Source organism: Camelina sativa, chromosome 8 (assembly GCF_030686135.1).
Source record: "Camelina sativa cultivar CO46 ecotype springtype chromosome 8, ASM3068613v1".
Taxonomy (NCBI): Eukaryota; Viridiplantae; Streptophyta; class Magnoliopsida; order Brassicales; family Brassicaceae; genus Camelina; species Camelina sativa.
Window position 1 is genome coordinate 19,671,139 of NC_141887.1, and position 19,871 is coordinate 19,691,009.

At 37.8% G+C, this 19,871-nt stretch overlaps 4 protein-coding genes across 5 annotated transcripts; 1 reads left to right on the plus strand and 3 right to left on the minus strand.

The window, feature by feature from the left end:
- Nucleotides 1-502: 502 nt before the first annotated feature.
- On the plus strand, nucleotides 503-3,879 carry LOC104707320 (sodium transporter HKT1). 2 transcript variants are annotated; one of them, XM_010423648.3, is made up of 3 exons: nucleotides 503-1,683; nucleotides 2,796-3,026; nucleotides 3,519-3,879. In XM_010423648.3, the coding sequence occupies exons 1-3, from the start codon at nucleotides 581-583 to the stop codon at nucleotides 3,733-3,735; spliced, it is 1,551 nt and encodes a 516-aa protein (XP_010421950.1). In that variant the 5' UTR covers nucleotides 503-580; the 3' UTR covers nucleotides 3,736-3,879. The 2 variants fall into 2 exon arrangements, 1 of the variants encoding a protein (XP_010421950.1); XR_015564635.1 differs by having other exon boundaries at nucleotides 569-1,683; nucleotides 2,796-3,227; nucleotides 3,293-3,879.
- Nucleotides 3,880-5,105: 1,226 nt separating this feature from the next.
- LOC109125949 (uncharacterized) lies at nucleotides 5,106-6,481 on the minus strand. Its single transcript, XM_019228765.2, has 3 exons — nucleotides 5,904-6,481; nucleotides 5,694-5,852; nucleotides 5,106-5,529 (listed from the first exon to the last, which is right to left on the minus strand). The coding sequence occupies exons 1-3, from the start codon at nucleotides 6,479-6,481 to the stop codon at nucleotides 5,106-5,108; spliced, it is 1,161 nt and encodes a 386-aa protein (XP_019084310.2).
- A 120-nt stretch (nucleotides 6,482-6,601) lies between these two features.
- On the minus strand, nucleotides 6,602-8,096 carry LOC147940203 (uncharacterized). Its single transcript, XM_087461193.1, has 3 exons — nucleotides 7,880-8,096; nucleotides 7,396-7,819; nucleotides 6,602-6,941 (listed from the first exon to the last, which is right to left on the minus strand). The coding sequence occupies exons 1-3, from the start codon at nucleotides 8,094-8,096 to the stop codon at nucleotides 6,602-6,604; spliced, it is 981 nt and encodes a 326-aa protein (XP_087317319.1).
- A 2,296-nt stretch (nucleotides 8,097-10,392) lies between these two features.
- Nucleotides 10,393-10,770, minus strand: LOC147940204 (uncharacterized). The gene has a single exon (XM_087461194.1). It carries the CDS (start codon nucleotides 10,768-10,770, stop codon nucleotides 10,393-10,395), a length of 378 nt encoding a protein of 125 aa, XP_087317320.1.
- Between the last annotated feature and the right edge of the window lie 9,101 nt (nucleotides 10,771-19,871).

Here is a 19,871-nt window from a genome sequence, read left to right on the forward strand (position 1 = left end):
AGCTCCTTTGAATCACTTCATCCATTGTTAAAGTCTTTTTGCTATAGTACTGAACTACTGATATATACTATATATAAGCATTCTTTCCTTCGATCAATTGTTCCTAATTCCAACAATTCTATTCTCAATAATTGGATGAATTGCTCTCTACATAGGCTAAAGTATCATGCATGGAATTGGATGAATCAACATATTTTTATCTATTCATTTTCTTTCTATTAAAATAGAATATCTAATGTTGAAAATAAAATCCACGTAATCAGGGTAGGGAAAGAAAGATTGTGGAGCAAACAAATAATAAAGAATAATTCGTTTCATCCAATTAAGGAAGAGAATTTCGCCACGTCAATTAAATTACGCATTTCTATATTTGCTTCTTTTCTTTTTTTTTTTCTCATTTCGTTTATCGTGTTCCTTCGAAACTGGAAAGAGAAAATCTCTGGAAAAAAACGACGTGAAGTGGAGGAAAATGTTATATATTGGTATCATATCAGTAATAGTCACCATATAATATGTGGCTGAAAATGTTCATGTACGTGTAATCTGTACTATATAAACTCACCTTATATGGCCAATAATAATGCATAGACAGACTCAAGAACTAAAAATGGAGAGAGTTGCTGCAAAATTAGCTAAACTCCGTTCGCAGCTTACTAAATCTAGTTCCCTATTTTTTCTCTACTTCATCTACTTCTCATTCTTCTCCTTTTTAGGGTTCTTGGCACTCAAAATCACAAAGCCAAGAACGACTTCACGTCCTCATGACTTGGACCTCTTCTTCACTTCTGTCTCTGCCATCACCGTCTCTTCCATGTCCACCGTTGACATGGAAGTCTTCTCCAACACTCAACTTATCTTCCTCACTATCCTCATGTTGCTCGGAGGCGAAATCTTCACCTCCTTTCTCAGCCTCTACTTATCCCATTTCACCAACTTCGTCTTCCCTCATAACAAGATTAGACATCTTATGGGGTCTTTTAATTTGGACCTTCCGATAGAGGATGGCCGTAGTGACCTTGAGACTGTAGTAGATCATTGCGAGGGTCGTAGCAAGATCGATGAAAGGGCATCTAAGTGCTTGTACTCGGTGGTTCTTAGCTACCATCTTATATCAAACCTAGCTGGCTCTTTGTTGCTTCTTGTGTACGTAAACTTTGTTAAATCGGCGAGAGATGTCCTTAGTTCCAAAGAAATCTCACCTCTCACCTTCTCCGTCTTCACAACTGTCTCCACGTTTGCAAACTGTGGATTTGTCCCCACGAATGACAACATGATCATCTTTCGCAAGAACTCTGGTCTCATCTGGCTCTTAATCCCTCAAGTACTTATGGGAAACACTTTGTTCCCTTGTTTCTTGGTTTTGCTCATTTGGGGACTTTATAAGATCACAAAACGAGACGAGTATAGTTACATTCTCAAGAACCACAAAAAGATGGGATACTCCCATCTACTCTCCGTTCGTCTATGTGTCCTTCTAGGATTGACGGTGTTAGGGTTTCTAATGATACAGCTTCTTCTCTTTTGCACCTTTGAGTGGAGCTCCGAGTCTCTTGAAGGAATGAGTTCGTACGAGAAGTTGGTTGGATCACTATTTCAAGTGGTCAATTCAAGACATACCGGGGAGACTATTGTTGACCTCTCTACACTTTCCCCAGCTATCCTCATACTCTTCACCCTAATGATGTGAGTTGCAGTTGCTTTAAATCCTTTCCTGATATATATATATATATATATATATATATGCATATATGGACTCAAATTATGTGCATAATGTCGACATATTTTTCGCCTCTAAAATTTTGACATACACATAGGCAGGTGAAGTTTCTTATAGACTTAATTATATAGTACGTGCAAGTTGTATCTTGTGTTTTTTAACAATAAATTAAACTAAAACAATTGAGATAGTGCTTTTTAATACGATCGAATACAATAAAAAAGGTCACCACATGAAAGTTGGCTAGACTTTTCACTACATAAAAACCAAACATATCCTCTGCATGCATGCGCATATTGTCTCACATAGTTTGGAAAATTTTTAAATCATTTACCTAACTTTTCTATAAAAGCAAATATTTTCCTAACAATTATATTGTTTATTCTTTACCAAAATAACATTTATTATTTTATTCTAAGATTCTTTAACCCGTACCGCGTCAATCATGCTCACCTATGAGAGTAGGTGGTACAACCAAAATATTTGCATCAATTAGTTTTAGTGCTATTGATTTTGGCTAAATCCACCAATCAACAGCTTTCAAAGCTTCTTTTACTAACGAAAATTAATCTTTAACTATAAGTCTATAACTAACGCAGTCTATTTGGGTTGTTGATTGAATTTAATTATGGGTTGAAAATATAGATACATGAATACCTAAAAAATTATATATTCAAGATAAGTGTTGATTCGGTAATATAATATAAAAGATTTCTCAGTGAGCTTGTCAAATTTTCCACAAAAAGATTAACGCCGGAAAAGGACATTTTTGTCAACATGAAAACTTTCTCCATTACTTAAAGTAAATATTTCGAAGGTGTTTTTCACTTAAGAGTTTTTGGAATATATAATTCACCAAATAAGGAACCTCCAAGAATATGTGGTAGACAAGAAATGATGGAGTGAAGCAGAATATGTCCATGGTTTTAGATTCAGTAAAATAAATGTCCCTTCGAGCTAGGTAGTGGAGAATGTATCAGTCTCCAGTTCATCATATTCACAAAGCATTATTCTTTGTTTTTTTTATATAAAATAATTCTTGGGCTAATAAGTAAAAAACTAAAATTGCGTTGCTTAGGTATCTTCCCCCATACACATTGTTTATGCCGTTGACTGAACAAAAGACGATAAATAAAGAAGGAGATGATGATTCCGGAAATAGAAAGAAAGTGACAAAGAGTGGGCTGTTCGTATCACAACTTTCCTTTTTGACGATATGCATATTTCTCATTTCAATCACCGAAAGGCAAAAACTACGAAGTGATCCACTCAATTTCAATGTCCTTAATATCATTCTCGAAGTTATCAGGTATGTTTCTATATATCTATATTACATTATCCGCATCCATATTATTATACAGATCACTAAAATTTAAAAAAAAAACTGACTAAAAAGTCTCCTAGAATAAGAAGGCGTGGATAACTTAAGCTCCTAAATGAACTTGGTGCACAAACATATTTAATACCTTTGTAAACAGATTTAGGAATGTGCACATAAGTATGAAAGAAAGTTTTCTAAAAGTATTTGGGCCTTAATTATGCAAATGAAAAAAAAAAAAAAAAAAAAAAAAAAAGTTTTCTAAAAGTATTTGGGCCTTAATTATGCAAATGAAAACACTCTCAACCCATGTGGAGAATCGGACTTGTGTGTAACATGACATTAACATAGAACTAGAACTAACAAAAAATAGATATTTAAAGGACATGGGTTTGACCAAAAAAAAAAAAATTATGATTAGTTCATTTCATGAAAGCTGTGAACTCTAATCCTAACAACAAATTCTAATGATTGTGACGACAGTGCATATGGAAATGTGGGTTTCACGACCGGGTATAGCTGTGGACGCCGTCTGAACGTCATGAGTGATGGTAGTTGTGAAGATGCAGGTTATGGATTTGCAGGACGATGGAGTCCAACCGGAAAATTTGTACTAATAATAGTAATGTTTTATGGTAGGTTTAAGCAGTTCACAGCCATATCTGGCCGTGCATGGATACTCTATCCCTCCTCTTCCTAACATATATCATATATATAGATGTATAATAAACATTAGGCTCCTATGTCACGTTAGTATTTCTTATTTTTGTGTGTGATGTGTAGTGTGCATCTATTGTTAATATTGTATCAATTTATGATCATATAATATGAGTATGTTGTCATCTTGCCTTTCCTGTTTGAATTCTAATAATAAAGTTTATGTGTATGATGAATATTCATCCAAATAGTAAGTTAGTAACCAATCAGTTATATATATTTTTATATACAGAAAAGTTGTGTAAGTATAATATAGACTATGATTCTTTTTCTCTTTTTTTTCAAAAAGCCATTACTATTTTTTTTAGGTGGTGATTGTTTAAGCATTTTATATAGAGGATATTGATTGGTGAAATAATGCACTATTTTTTTAATCGGTAAAAGAATAATGATACAGTTATAGGGGGTAACATGTAATAGCAATATTTTTGTTGGAAAGAAATTACTGCTCAGTTGTAATTGCTCTTATTGGTAGGAGCATGCAGTATAGTAATATAAAAACAGAAAAATTAAAACAAATAATATAAAAAAGAAATTATTTTAAAAAGAATTGTTTAATTAATTACATTTTATTAAACAGCTATAAAATAGAAAAGTAATATAGATAAATGAAGTATATTCTACCTCTTTACCACCTCAAAATGATGATATTTTGTATAAATAATTATTTATCATATATTTCGACATTTCATGTACCTACCTATCATTTTTTTCCTAACAGATATATTGGCCAAGTGCTGTCACAAAATGATAGTGTGTTAACACTATCATTAGAGTGGACTTTATGATCGATGAAATCAATCTAACAAAATGAATTGATATTGTTATTTTTCGGCTTTCCTTAAGATTTTACATAAAAACATTATAAAAATGGAATTGAATAAAAAAATCTATGTAATGGAGGAGACAACACAAAGCAAACATTTAACTCTATGATCTTCACTCATCTCCCACGCTCAGTCTGGATCACATGTCTTTTTTATACCTGTTAAGATCTAGGTGGGAAACATTATGATGAAACTGAAATCTCCGGTCCATGTTTTATCCATAAATTTCTGTCATCTTGGATATTTCAAATTTTCAAGTGAGAGCTTTGTGCTCACGGATCCTCTTCATTTTGCAGCATCCGTGCATTGTTCCTTACTTTTGTGTCGGGATGAAATTAAATTAGTTGATAGGCGCAAACCGTTGTCAGACACCTATTTAAGCTTTGACACTAAATAAAACTAGACAATTAAATACATAAAATTAATTAGAATATTAGTCATTGTTCTTTTTTTTTTTGTCATCTGATAAAATCCAAGAAAGTTTGAACATAACAAAAAACTGACATAAAACAGAAAAAGAAAACACCTAAACAGCCTCAATTTTCACTTGCTCATGAAGCCGAGAAGGCCCTCCAAGTGAGAGATAGGATTGAAAATGACCATCTTTTGTAACACTCTTCGCTATCGCCCGAGCTACTGAATTTTCCGCAGCATCGATAGTGTACGCTCTCCACGACGCAAACTTTGAAAGAATCTCATGAATGCTACCCAACATTAAGCTAAATCGCGGCCAAACTGCAGGATTATTAAGTGCCTCAACAACCAGAGCAGAATCCAATGCAACTTCCACTTTAGGAATCTGGAGTATAACAAGAGCTTCAAGAGCCCATAGTAGACACTGAAGATCCGCGACAAAACGAGATTCAGAGGCTGGGAGAGCTGTTCGTGCATGGTACATGACCTGTCCATGAGCATTTCTTGCGAGCCAAGCTCCACCCGACATTCTAGACCTGCCATACCATGAGGATCCAATATTACATTTAACAAACTCCGGAATGGGTTTACACCATTTATCTTCTATGGAGCTCTGTTTATTATGACAATGCAGATTTGAACACGCAGGCAAAGCCTGGACAGCTTGCCATTGAGAGAAATCCTCTAGTGCCTTGCATACCAATTCACGTATAACCCGTGTTTGCCTTGGAAGATTAAGGTATTGCGGTGTTTCCAAATCCCCCATAATAACCACGGAATAACAAATCTTATCGAGTCAGGAATCGTGGTATCCTGCATTATTACAAGCAAATGTTCCCAGTTCTTCTCCATATCCTCCCTAGAAAAACCACCATTTGGAACAGGAATATTTGCCAAGGCAAAAGCTTACCTTGCCACCGGACAAACGAATAATGTGTGACAAATGGTTTCAGACTGCGCTCCACATCGCAAACACATCGCATCACGACTACAACCTCGTGAAGCTAGACGCTCAGAGACCGCTAGAGCCCCAAAAAGCATTCTCCACAAGAATTTTTTAATTTTTGGAACAGTTTTCACTTGCCAAACCTTAGCCTTGAGCTCATTTTGTTTAACCTTGTCAGCATTACGTGGTTCATACATTGATGGCAACGTCTGCAAAAGCCAGTATCCACTCTTAACTGAATAAGAACCAGAATTAGTATAAGGCCAAATGTAAGGATCTCGATGACCCTCTTTCACTGGCATAGACAATATCAGTTTTGCATCATCTGAGGGAAACAAGTCTTGAACTTTCCCCCTATCCCATTGATTCTGACCCGCTTCACGAAGGTCTAACACTCGTAGATTAACCTGAAAGACTGATTGCATTCGATATGGAGCTCGAGGATGATTGTCAAGAATCCACTTATCCATCCACACATAAGTATCACGACCATCACCAATACTCTTCATCAATCCGGACTTTAGTAGATCTCTACCATGCATTATACTCCTCCATGCGTAGGAGGGTCTCTAGCCCGTACCACATTCCAGTATCGACTTCTTCCTAAAGTATCTGCTCTTATAGAACCTTGCAACGAGAGATTCTGGGTTATTTAGAATCCGTCATGCTTGCTTAGCTAGCAAGGACTGATTAAAATCCCCTAAGTCCTTGAAGCCCAAACCACCCTCAGATTTTGATTTACAAAACTTTTTCCATGCAACCCACTCAATCTTCCTCTTCCCCTGACAGTTGCTCCACCAGAACTCACACATGGCACTAGTCAATTTCATACACAAGTTCTTGCTTAAACGGAAGCATGACATCGCATAGACAGGTAAAGCCATCGCCACCGCCTTCAACAAAACTTCCTTATCACCCAAAGATAAAGATTTCGCATGCCAGCCTTGAAGCCTATTCTGTAATTTCTCTCCAATAAACCCCAACAAGGCTTGTTTGGAGCCACTAAAAAATTAAGGTAATCCCAGAGAAGATCCTGTTCCACCCTCCTCATGAATATTCAGCGTTTGTTTCACCATATGCTTAACTTCCTCACTTGTTTTCTTCCCATAAGTAACAGCCGACTTTGAAAAGTTAATCACTTGAACTGAAGCTTTCCCATACATCTGGAGGCAGCTTATAAGTTCCTCACATTCTTCTTTTGTGGCTTGACAGATAAAGAGGCTATCATCGGCAAACAACATGTGTTGTACCATCGGACATGATTCATTAAACCTAAATCCTGTTAACCGACTTTGTGATTGACTCCCTTCGCATAAAATGAACTAAGGCCTCGGCACATAGGATTAAAGAGAAATGAAGATAAGGGAAATCCTTGACGTATCCCACGACTCGGTTTAATGAACCCATAATCACTTCCATTGATAAGAACCGAGAAAGTAACAGAACTAACACATACCATGATCCACTGAACCCATTGAGCATGAAAACCCATCCTGATGAACAAATGCTCCAAACAATCCCACTCCACCCTATCATATGCCTTTGACATGTCTGTGCAATGAAATCTTCATTGAACTTCGAATGAGTTCGTAGGGCATGGACAATCTCATGTGCTATGAGGATGTTATCCGATATAAACCTTCCTGATACAAATGCCCCTTGAGTTTCATACACTAGAGCCGGTAGACATCGTTTAAGGCGAGTGCACAACACCTTAGAGACAATCTTATACAAGACAGAACATAAGCTGATATGCCTCATATCTGCCATCTGATTCGCATTTGGCTTTTTAGGAATAAGACATAATTGAGTATGGTTCCAGTCCTGTAGCATCACCCCGGTTGCAAAGAATTTCTGCACCTCAGCTGTGATATATGGTCCTACAATTGACCAATATTTCCAGAAAAAAGCGCCAGTCCATCAATCCGCTCGAGGAGCACTGTCTCCTTTGATATTGAAAGCTGCTTGTCTTATTTCTTGAGCCGAAACCTCAACAATCAATTGCATATTCATGTCACCGGTCACTCTTGTGTACATCCCTTCCAAATGCTCCTCAAAACCCGATAGATTTGATGTCTGAAAAAGCTCCGCAAAGTACCCCGCATCAATGCTCCCCTTTGAACCTTCCTCAAAACACTCAATACCATTCCTGTCCATTCAAGATGACAATCTATTCTTTAACCTTTTATACTTGATACTGCCATGAAAATACATTGTATTCTTATCTCCAGCTAGAAGCCATGACTCTCGGCTTTTAAGTCTCCAGTAAATTTCTTCTTCTCAAAAAGCCACAGATAATGCCCATTTGATCTGTTGCAAGCGACGGAAATTGGGAAACATTTTAGTGGATTCGACTTCCAGATCCCGTCGAAGCATCTGAATTTGCGTCAAGGAGTTTGTCACAGTTGTTCTCTTCCACCGGGAAAGAGCTTTCCGACATTTGGCTAAGCTTTCTGTTACTAGTCTAGCATTACCTGAACACGGATGGCTCCACTGCTCCTTAATAATCTTTTCCATGTCAATTTTATTGATCCAACGTTTGTCAAACAGGAACCTTCCTTTCAACTGAAACTCAACATCAACCAATCTAGTGATTATTGGCCTATGATCCGATCCTAACAAATCGAGGTACTCCGTATTAACCCTCGGGAACAGATCAAACCAGCCACTGTTCCAAAACTTCTGTCTAAACGGAATTGGATCCACACATTATCTCTTCTTCCACCCCAAGATAACCGATTCCCAGAGCTTGGAATCTCTTTGATTCTACAATTCCTTGCCATGGTCCAAAATGGATAAAAAGAGCTCTCAGGTCTCCGTGGTCCTCCCAGATTTTCAGAGTTATCCATAATTTCATTAAAATCACCAGTGAGCATCCATGGTCATCTCTCTGAATCCCAATTCTGGTGAGTCTTTCCCAGACCTCAGGTCGCAGATGACGTGCAGGGTCACCATAAACATACATGATATAAAAGGACACTGATCTTTTGGTGACTTTGGTGTCAATTAATCTCGAATCTAAATGTAACACCGCCACATGATAGTTGTCTTTTCAGAACAATGCTAATCCACCACTAAGACCAACCAGATCCACTATATGGACTTGATCTACCCCAACCACTCCTTAACACCCATTACGTGAATAATGGAGTTTTTATTCTCCAGGAGGAACAAAAAATCTGAAAAATGCTCACATCGCATTTCCTTAAGACGTCGAACTGCTGAGGTGCTCCCCATGCCTTGGAAGTTCCAACTAGTAACACTCATTGAGAATTGGGTGGTTTATGGGAAACCACCAAACCTGACTGCTGCACACCATCTCGCTGCACCTCAACTTCTGTAACCACCATTTCGCTAGGGGAATGATCTGATTAGGCAAAAAATTCTCGGTATCACAAAGAATTCCATCTCTCTTCAAAAGCTTAGGGAGCTCATCCCGGTCACCATCAGCTTCGTGCTTATTGATTAAGGTAGCTGCTGAGCTAAGACTTTCTTCCTCCATTCGTCTCACACTTAGGATAGCCTTAGGCTTCCGCTTCAAAGCTGATAGAGCCCCTTGTTTATGACTTTTACTGGCTTGAACTCCACCAGAGTCTGTATAACCAGGATAGAAACCAGACGCAACCGCTGCTTCCAAGTCTCCTTGACTTAGGTCACATTGCGGGTTCTGAGTTGGGGCATTAAAACCTTTCTTGATTACCATGAAGGTCCAAGAGTGGCTCACGACTCATCATTGGGGCAAATTTATCATTAGTCGCAGGACCCGGAGTAGGTACTGGTACACACCTTTCTTGTTTAGAGAAATCAAAGACAGGGCCCTTACCTTTGTCTAGCGATTGTGTTAAGGTTGGAGGAGCCTCCAAACCTAACATAGAATTTTGAGCCCGGGTGTCCGAAGCAATAGAATCTAATGTCAAACGCAACATCTGTTCTCTTTGACTAAGCAATGTCGGATCCCCCGAAAAAAGATAACGTTTCAGTTCGGATGGTACCTTAGGAGCTAACACGTTTGATTTAGCAGGGAACCCTGGTGGACATGAGTGCTTAAGGAGATGGAGTATATCACTCGCCAGGTCAGAGGGAAATCTATTATAACGAGTTGAGCTCCGCATGTTATTCCTCATCGATGCCTCTTGTATAGAACTTGTTTCTTTCATCACACCACTCTTACGCAAGAAGGGACATCTTTGTTTGTCATGAGTCAAACGAAGGCAATGAAAACAACTTTTCCTATCCCTCTCGTACTCAATATTAACAACTGCTAAGTTTCCATTGGGAAGTTGAATGGATTTAGCATTCACCAGAAGATTGGAGATATCGAACAATACCTTAACCCGCACAAAGGCATTGTATTGAGATTTTTCCGGATCAAAGGCAATCTCCTTGACCTGGCCAATTCTCCCTGCAATCATCTTGATGGTTTTTATTGAAACATAGTTCGCCGGGATGTTCTTTAACCGATCCAGACTGGAATGGTTGTAAGGAAGGAACTTGGTGCAACTTCAATCCATCTCTCCAGTAGCATCCCCCACTCATAGAAAGTCCAGAATCCGGTTTTGAGGACTCTCTCCAAAACACTTTCCAGTTGAAAGATGAACTGGAAGGTATCTCTTGATAACGCGATCCCACGAACCCTTTCATACACTCCCCACACTCGAGGCATCTTCATAATCATCTTCCCCATAATCTGACACTCTGGATTGAGCAGCTTCCCTAATAGACTTAATCGACACTCTACTGCAGCTCCGAAGTCACCCTCATCCGTGAGTACAATGGGAGTGTCATCCGTAATCGACATGCTCTCCATCGCTTTCCCCGGACTATCCTCCATTAACAATAAGAAAATGCCAAGATCTTTGTCGCGACAGCAATACCCAAGCCCAGAGAAAAACCCTAGCGGCGGAGGAGTCACGCTTTTGAAGATAATCAAACTTGGAAAGGGAAAATCGTGAGAATACTCGCCATAATCCCATGGGAAAAAGAAGATTTGGTAAATATTACGATATCCCAATAAAATCTCGAATCGTTGATACAAAATTCCGGCAAAAACTTGTATTTTCCGGCTGGATAGTCCACTAAGAGTTGGACACGGATAGCCTCTCGTAGAAAAAGAGAGTCCTAAGCTCAAAACCTTTTTTTGACTGAGAGATTGAACAAAATGACAAAGATCCACGATAAATATTAGTCATTGTTCAGATTTTTATTAATTATTACTAATTTAATAGATTTAGTTGGGCTATTCTTTTATTTGGATGATTAAAGTAACTCTAATTAAATAAAAGTAAGAGCTATAAGCTTCTTAAGCTGTCCACCTAGGATTTTAAACAATTAATAGGGATTAGACATTTCACTAATTAACTTTTTTAAAAAAATTTCCAGAATTTTGTAGATTAAGAATTATTTTAAACAACCTATCAGGATCGGACATGTCATCCATTAACATTTTTTAAATTTCCAGAATTTTTTAGAAAATGGAAAATTTTAAATTTATGGAAATAAAAGAACTATGTACAATATCCCACATCGGCTAGAACATTTTCACACAATGGTTCATAACCAGTATAAATAAGATTAATATTCTTCCAACAACAACGAATGAGCAGGAAAACTTCATTTATCAGGCGTCCAAGTTTAAAAGTTTTATTCGGTGTGATCAAGTTTTTTATTTGAACAAATTCAAACATTAAAAAGTTTCAAAAATATATATTATAATATTTAATAATTTTAAAAGTTTAAATATTATAAATATTGAAACTTTTAAAACTTCTTAGCTTTTAAAAAGTTTTTAAATATTATAATTTTTAAATTTTAAAAGTTTAAAATATATAAATATTGAAACTTTTTAAAAGGTTTAAATATTATATTTCGAAACCTCTTAAAAGTTTAAAATATTATAAATATTGATGTAAAACATAAATTATCTTATTTATCTACGTTTGTGCTTTTTATTTCTTATGTGCTGTAGAACATATTTTTGTGTATGATTTTATAAACGAGTTGATATTCTTTCATTAATTTTTTTTATCTTATTTTTTATTTTTATGAGAAAAGAAATGATTTTGTTCTTGGAGTTTGATGGGTTAACAAGTTTTGTGGTAGTCTACAAAAATGGTTTTTCAGTGGAAGAATGTGAAGAAGTTGACGAGGAAGAAGAAGAAAAAGAGTATAATGAAGAACCAAAGAATATGAAGAATAAGAAAAAATTGAATAAAAACACGAAAACGTAGGTGGTAGCGATCAATTAAATATGAAAAAGAGTTAAATTCATTATGATAAAATTATTTCGTTTTTCTCGTGGTCAAAGAAATGGTTTAGGATATGTGAGGTCATCAGTTTGATCCGCCTCGCCTGAACGTCGAGTTAAATTATTGATTTTTTTTTTAATTAAATTTGATTTTATAACACAACTGATTTTTATATTTTTTAAAAATTGTGTATCTGAAATTTATTTATTTTCCTTAATACTAATTTAATTTTTTTATAAGATAATATTTTATTACTATGATCAATCATATATAGTTTTCATCAAAATATATCAAATATATCCACGCATAGCGTGAGTTCAAAACCTAGTTATAATAAAAGTAGAGCTATCACCTAGAAAACAATTCTGTTATAACGGATGTGAGCAAGATGACATAGAACAAAGATAAACGACACATATTTTAACGTGGTTCACCAAACTAAGTTGGCTACCTCCACGGGCAAAGAGAAAGCTTTATTACTGGGGAGAATACATATTTCAGAATACATGGAGGTTAGGGTTTAGGAGAATATTTGTAGGGAAACCACCCTAGTTGACCTAAACGGATTGGGCCTAAAGTTATGGGCCCAATCACATTTAAGTCATATCCAACAAATCTCCACCTTGACTTGAATCCTCCACACAGATGTACCTGAAGCACTTTTCAGAGCGCTAACTGTACCACACGCATTGTGAATGCCAAATACACTAGACTTCTCCACCAGATCGCTGAAACAATATTCAGACTCCTGCTTTGCTTCAAATGTCCCAAAAGAGACCAGATACTTCCTTAAGCCAGATGCTTCTTCAGAAGCCATATGCTCCAACGAGCTAACTGCTCAAACGAGCCAGATGCTCAAACGAGCCAGATGCTCAAACGAGCCAGATGCTCAAAAGAGCCAGATACTCAAATGAGTCAGATGCCCAAAGGAGCCAAAAAAAAAACTCAAACGAGTCAGATGCTCAAAAGAGCCAAAATTTCCCCACCGGGGCCAGATGCTGAAAAGCTCCAAATGCTTCAATAGAAGCTAGAATTCCTCGCTGAAGTCGGATACTTCTTCAGAATCCCTAAATGCCTCACGTAGGCCAGATGCTTCTTCAAAAATCGTACATGCCTCACTAAGGCTAAATGCTTCTTTAGAAAAACCAAAACGCCTCACGTAGGCTAACTACTCCACCATAAGCCTAACATCCCTTGAGTCGATCTCTACAAAAGCCCAGTAAAAGCCTTGTACACCTTACACAATCTTTTACATGTTTGTAGAGGTCTTCAGAGATTTCAAGTCACTTTGGAACAACAATCTCCACCTTGACGACAAAATCTCAATGATTTCAACTTCAACTCCTTGTTAGCTTTGGGGAACCTTTTGTCTTCATCTAACAATGAAAGACCTGGAGAAAATCCAAACAGTGCTTGATCTTCTCCATGGTGACTGGCTTGGTCAACATATTAGCTGTATTCAGACGTGTGCACCTTCTCTAGAAAAATCACACCAGAAACTGATAACTTTCTGATCTTGTGTTATCTGCTCGTCCTACCATGATACACTTGATTCTTAGCCAGATATAAAGCACTCTGACTATCACAGTGTAGCTGAACTCCACCTTTCTTAATACCCACTCCATTACAAGTCTTTTAACCCATAATGCCTATGTACGCGGCTTCAGTGGTTGACATTGCAACAACAGACTGCAACCCGGACCTCCAGTTATCAAGATCACCTGCATCATCTGAATCAATGAAACCCACGACTTCTGCCTTGCACTCATGTCCTCCAAATATGAGACCACGATCTGTAGTACCCTTAAAATACCTGAGAATCCATTTTACTGTATCACAGTGCTTCCTCCCTGGTTTAGACATGTACTTACTGACTTGACTAATAGCTTGAGCCACTTAAAATACCTGAGAATCCATTTCACTGTATCACAATGCTTCCTCTCTGGTTTAGACATGTACTTACTGACTTGACTAACAGCTTGAGCCAGATTTGGTCTTGTGCACACCATCGCATACATCAGACAACCAACTGCATTAGTATAAGGAACGTGCGCCATGTTTTCGATCTCCTCATCAAACATGGGGCACTAACGTGCTGAGATCTTCAAGTGATTCGCCAAAAAAGGAGTAGACACAAGTTTTGCACATATCATGTCAAATATTTGAAGTATCTTTTCTATGCAGCTTCTCTGAGATAACCACAATCTCTGAGAACTCTTATCCCTGTGAATCTCCATCCCAAAGGATCTTCTTTTCAGCACCAAGATCCTACCTCTCAAACTCTTCACCCAGTTACCCTTTCAAACTCAACAATAGCATCCATATTGTTTCCAGCAATGAGCATATCATCAACATATAACAGCAAAAATACGTGAGAATCGTTACCAACGTTTTCACATAAACACAACAGTCATACTCACATCTCTGGTACATAACAGACATACTCACATCTCTGGTTCACAGCATACATACTCACATCTCTTGTACACGGCAGACATACTCACATCTCTGGTCCTCTATCTGAATACCTTTCTTCTCCACCTTAGGAGAGTGCTCCTACCTTTCTTCTCCACCTTAGGAGAATGCTCCACCTCAAGGCCTGACGTCCCTTCATGGACTGTCTTCCATATAAAGGGCATGTTGCCTTTCCAAATGCCCTTGTCCCTTAAAGGGACCATATGCCCACCAGGGGCTTGCTACCTCTTCAGAGGCTTGACGCTTCATTAGGAGCCTGACGCCCCTTCAGAAGCTCAACGCTTGATTAGGAGCCTGACGCCCCTTCAGAAGCTCAACACTTACAATATCCTTAAAACCAAATCTCTGTGTAACTCCAACTCCAGTTCTTCTTGTTCGGTGAAAACCGATACTCCAAAGAGTATCCTCAAAACCGTACCTCTGAGTTGGTTCAACTCCAGTTCTTCTTATTCGGTGTAAGACAATATTGTAACGTTTACTCTCAGATGGTGTATAACCTGTTTGGATAGATTCTGCTGCATCAACGTCTGTCTGTAGCTCTTTACTCTGATCGTGTTGCTGTAAATAACCTTTCAGCTCCACTTTTTTACCAAAGCTACCATTCTCAAACCACATCCCTGTAGACGTCCTACACTTGATATCTGTGTGCGGTCCACCATTGATCAAGTAACAAGTTGTACTTACAACTTCAGCCCAAATTATCTTCTCCAAACCAATACTCGAGAGCATACACCCCGCTCTCTCTAACAATGTCTGATTCATCTGTTCAGCTACACTCTTCTGTTGTAGTGTGCTCCTCACTGTGTGATGTCGAGCAGCCTCTTCATCCTCACACAACTGATTGAACTTCGATGAACACAATTTCAGACCATTGTTTGTCCGCATCCTCTTGATCTTCTGACAACACAAAAAATCTTTCATCAGCAGAATTTGCATCCCTCTTTCACTCATATAACCAAGCTTCATATGGCACAACTTAGTCATATCCTCCTTGTGAATCTCTACAGATGCAACATTCGCATAACCTGTAACTGTGAACCCTTGTAAGATATACAAGGTACCACATATGACACCCTTCAGAACCAAAACATAACCTTGAATGACTTTCAATCTTCCGTTTGCACCAGAAAATTTGAGATCTCTGCTGTAAAGCAAAATCAAGAACATCAAATTCTTCTCCATCGACGGAACATATCTCACATCGTTTAGTATGCTGAATCTACCATCATGTATCCTAATCTTCATTGTGATGATTCCAACTGCCAAGCTGATAGAACTACTGGTCATCTTAACACAACCAATGTTTACCTCTGTATCTATTGAGAACCATTTTCTCCTTGAACACATATGATAGAATGCTCCAAAAACACGAATGCACACTTTAGATAAATGTGTGTTCCCATCAACAACCAGGGCAAAATCCTGTTCAAACATGGTGTCATCTTTTGTTACAGCTACAAACTCAAATTGTTTTCTCCTATGACAATCTGACTTCCTGTGCTCTTTCTCCGTGTAGTACTTACATAAATCATCTAACTTAGGACCCTTTGAAAACAGGTTACACCTTCTGTTCTTCTTTCCCTTCCCAAGTTCTTTCCTGCCACTAGCTAGAAACTCAGAGGCTTGATTTTCTGTAACTATATCAACCGCTTGATACTTACTCAACCAAATGCCTACCACGGACCAGATGTCCAACAAAGAAAAACTGTTCAACACAGACCATATGCTCAATATGAATATGTCTATCAAAGTCATGATGACCCACCAGACCAAATCACCCATAGAGCAAAACATCCACTGGAACAGATGTCCTACCTTGGACCTGAAACTGAAATAGTTTCCCCCAGAATTCTTGTCGATCTTCATGTTCTTCACATACATCTCCTCACCAGATTATAATTGCGGAAATTCCCAGAACCTACTTCTGCATGGATCTTGCACGAACCTGGTTTTGCACGGACCTGCACAAACCTGGTTTTGCACGGACCTGCACAAACCTACTTCTGCACTGATCTGCACAAAGTTAATTCTGCCCGAAATCTGTATGAATCGGTTTCAGCCGAAAATCACACAATACTGATTCAGCCCGAAAATCGCACGAACGCAGAAAAATAACCTTTGTGCCCTAACACGAATTTTGCACGAATCTGAAACTGAACCAAATTTGCACGGATCTGAAACTGCCCGAAATTCGCACGAAAAACACAGAACGAAAAACCTTGTGCTCTGATACCAATTTGTTATAACGGATGTGAGCAAGATGATATAGAACAAAGATAAACGACACATATTTTAACGTGGTTCACCAAACTAAGTTGGCTCCCTCCACGAGCAAAGAAAAAGCTTTATTACTCGAGAGAATACATATTTCAAAATACATGGAGGTTAGGGTATAGAAGAATATTTATAGGGAAACAACCCTAGTTGACCTAAACGTATTGGGCCTAAAGTTATGGGTCCAATCACATTCAAGTCATATCCAACAAATTCTAATCAAAAATACTTTTTTGAATGCTCTTCTAAATTAATAAAGACAGAGTTTAGGACCAAATCAAGGAAGCTCAACAGTAAATGATATCTTCATGACAAATAGATAATACATTTATAACCTGGCCATATAATTATAATCAATTAAAAGTCTAATCAATATACTCTAATTAATCAAAACTTTATTATATCAAATTTGAACTCAATAATTCTAAATAAATTATATTTCTAAGATTCAGATGGACCTCGAACTCTTTGACAAATTAACCTTAATCAAATAATGATCATAAAAGTATTCTTAATCATATGATTCAAATTGTTTAGAACAAACTTGAACTCAATAATTCTACAAAAATAATATTTCTAAGATATATAGATGGAACTTTGAGTCATTGACTAACCTTGATCAAAATAATGTGTACGGAAATAATCCAAATCATGATTTAATCTTTAATCATATTTTAATGTTGTTTCTGGTGAATCAAAATTATTTATCGATTGGTTATTCAAATTGAACAACTCATAAATAAGCATCATATATACATATATATCTGTTGTAAATATTTGTTTCATATGGACTTATTTGGTCTGAACCATGAACTGGGCTTATATTGATGTAAAGCCCATACATGATCCATGCTGTGTGGTCTGCAAAGGTAAACCGGCATAAGCTCTAGGGTTTCACTATATAAGGGAACCTAGGGTTGAAGAAACAGGTAGTAAGCACAAAGACGCACTAAAGAAGCTGGTGGTACGTTGGTGGCGGCTGTATGGGTGCAGTGTAGAGAGCATCCGCAGGGCGTTGTACAAAGAGCTTGAAGCTGTGCGCAGAACCATGATAAAGAAGCAGAAGCTTGGCTGGGGTCGAAGGGCTGAGAGCCGGACATAACCTTGTCTAGGTTTAAGGTGTCTTCAGGACACTCTGATAAGAGACAAAGGTGGAGCTGCTTCTTTGGGGTTCTCAAGGTGTTTCAGGGTTATACATGGAGGGGAGAGCTGAACTAGAGACAGAGAGAGGAGAAGAAGAAAAACTAGATCTATTATGTGTTTTCTTCTTCAGGTTTCTTTCTTGTAGTTCTCTAAGTTTGTATATGAAACACTAGTGTAAACCTTGGTTGATTGATAGTGGATGTTTATGGGAGAAGGTTCCCACACGAGATGTACCCTTTGCATGAGGGGAACTCGTTAAATATCTGTGTTATGTTTATGTTATGCAAACGGTTCTATGAAGTAGACAAGGAGTAGGGGCAGAGTCGCGGTATGTGGTTCACTACATAGGTGAATTCGGGTCTGCGATTCTCAACAAGTGGTATCAGAGCTCAGGCTTAGGATTTCACAGACTTAGGCATGACGTTTTAAACATACAAGGAGGATCTAGAAACTGTTGCAGAAGACTCATGATCTTGAAGGTGTTCTTGATTCAAGGTTAAATCAATTATGGGCTTTGTTTAAGGTGGAGTTATCTGCAATGTTTGATTTAGGTTCATGGATGGATGTGTGAAGGTGATTTGCACATGGTTGTGAAGAGGGATCCAAATCAACATCCAAAAGGCTCAAAACTTATCGAAACAGGAATTCAGTTTCCGCTGCGGTCACAAGGTACATGTGATGTTCTGTTTTGAAGCTTGTGAATACTCAAAGCTGTTTCAGTTTAAGGAATCTAGACATTGGGAGAACACAAGGATGTAGACATCTTCAACTATTGAAAAGTCAATTTTTGGTTGATGAAGGTCTGTGTTGTGGTGTTCAAGAATTGGTTGAAGGTACAACTACATGAGTCACAGATTTACCAAGGGACGCCTTCAGAGTTGAATCTGTGTAAGAGGGTTGTTAATTCATCAGGTTGTGTCAAAGATTCAGATGAGTATGAAGATGGACCAAGCAATTTATGTTGAAGTGGTCAGTTTTGAGAGGTGTTGGGTGAATGGTTAAGTCTCAGGAATGGATCAGGTTATCAGAGATTTGAAAGGACTGCGATCTAAGTTGGTTAGAATGGGAATGCAGAAGAGTACCAAGAGTCAAAGTTGCAGTCAGTGAGATTTTCTTTGTCAAGGTGGAGCTTGCTCTACAAGGTGACTTAAAATATCTAGAAGATTTTTCGTAGACGTTGAAGGATTGTGTAAGAGTTTGCAAGTAAATGCAAGAATCTACAAGTCTGGCGCAAGGTGACTAGGGTTAGGTTTTGCATTGAGAAGAGAATCAGAAACAGTAAAGTTCTGGTTTGCCTGTTTGCATCTACAAAGATGATCTGGTAAATGAATCTTCTAAAGGTTTCACTTTCAGAAAGTTCAAGTGTTTTGTTTATACTTAATAAGGAAGCATGTGAGTATAAGGGGAATATTCAAGTAGATTTTTAGTGGTCAAAGATGCATGTTATGATAGACAAGACTAGTAGAAGACTAATGGGTCTAGTAACATCATTAAGTTTCTCAAGAAATTCACTTACATGGAGGTTAAGTGAGGATTCATCAATGGTGAAGAGTTTTCAAGTTGTATTGATGAATGGTGAGAAAAGGTATGATGCTGGTACCAAGGTTCTTCTTGGTAAGGTCTGCAAATGTGAAGAACTATTGCGGAGTTATGTTACAGCAGGTGTGGCTTCAAGGATTCTAGATTGAAGCACTAAAGGTTGTTACATGGAGCCTAGCAGAGGTTCAAAAGCTGTTGGTTGGACATCTGTTTTAATATGAGGTTGAACAAGAGTTTGTATTGTCAGATCAAACAA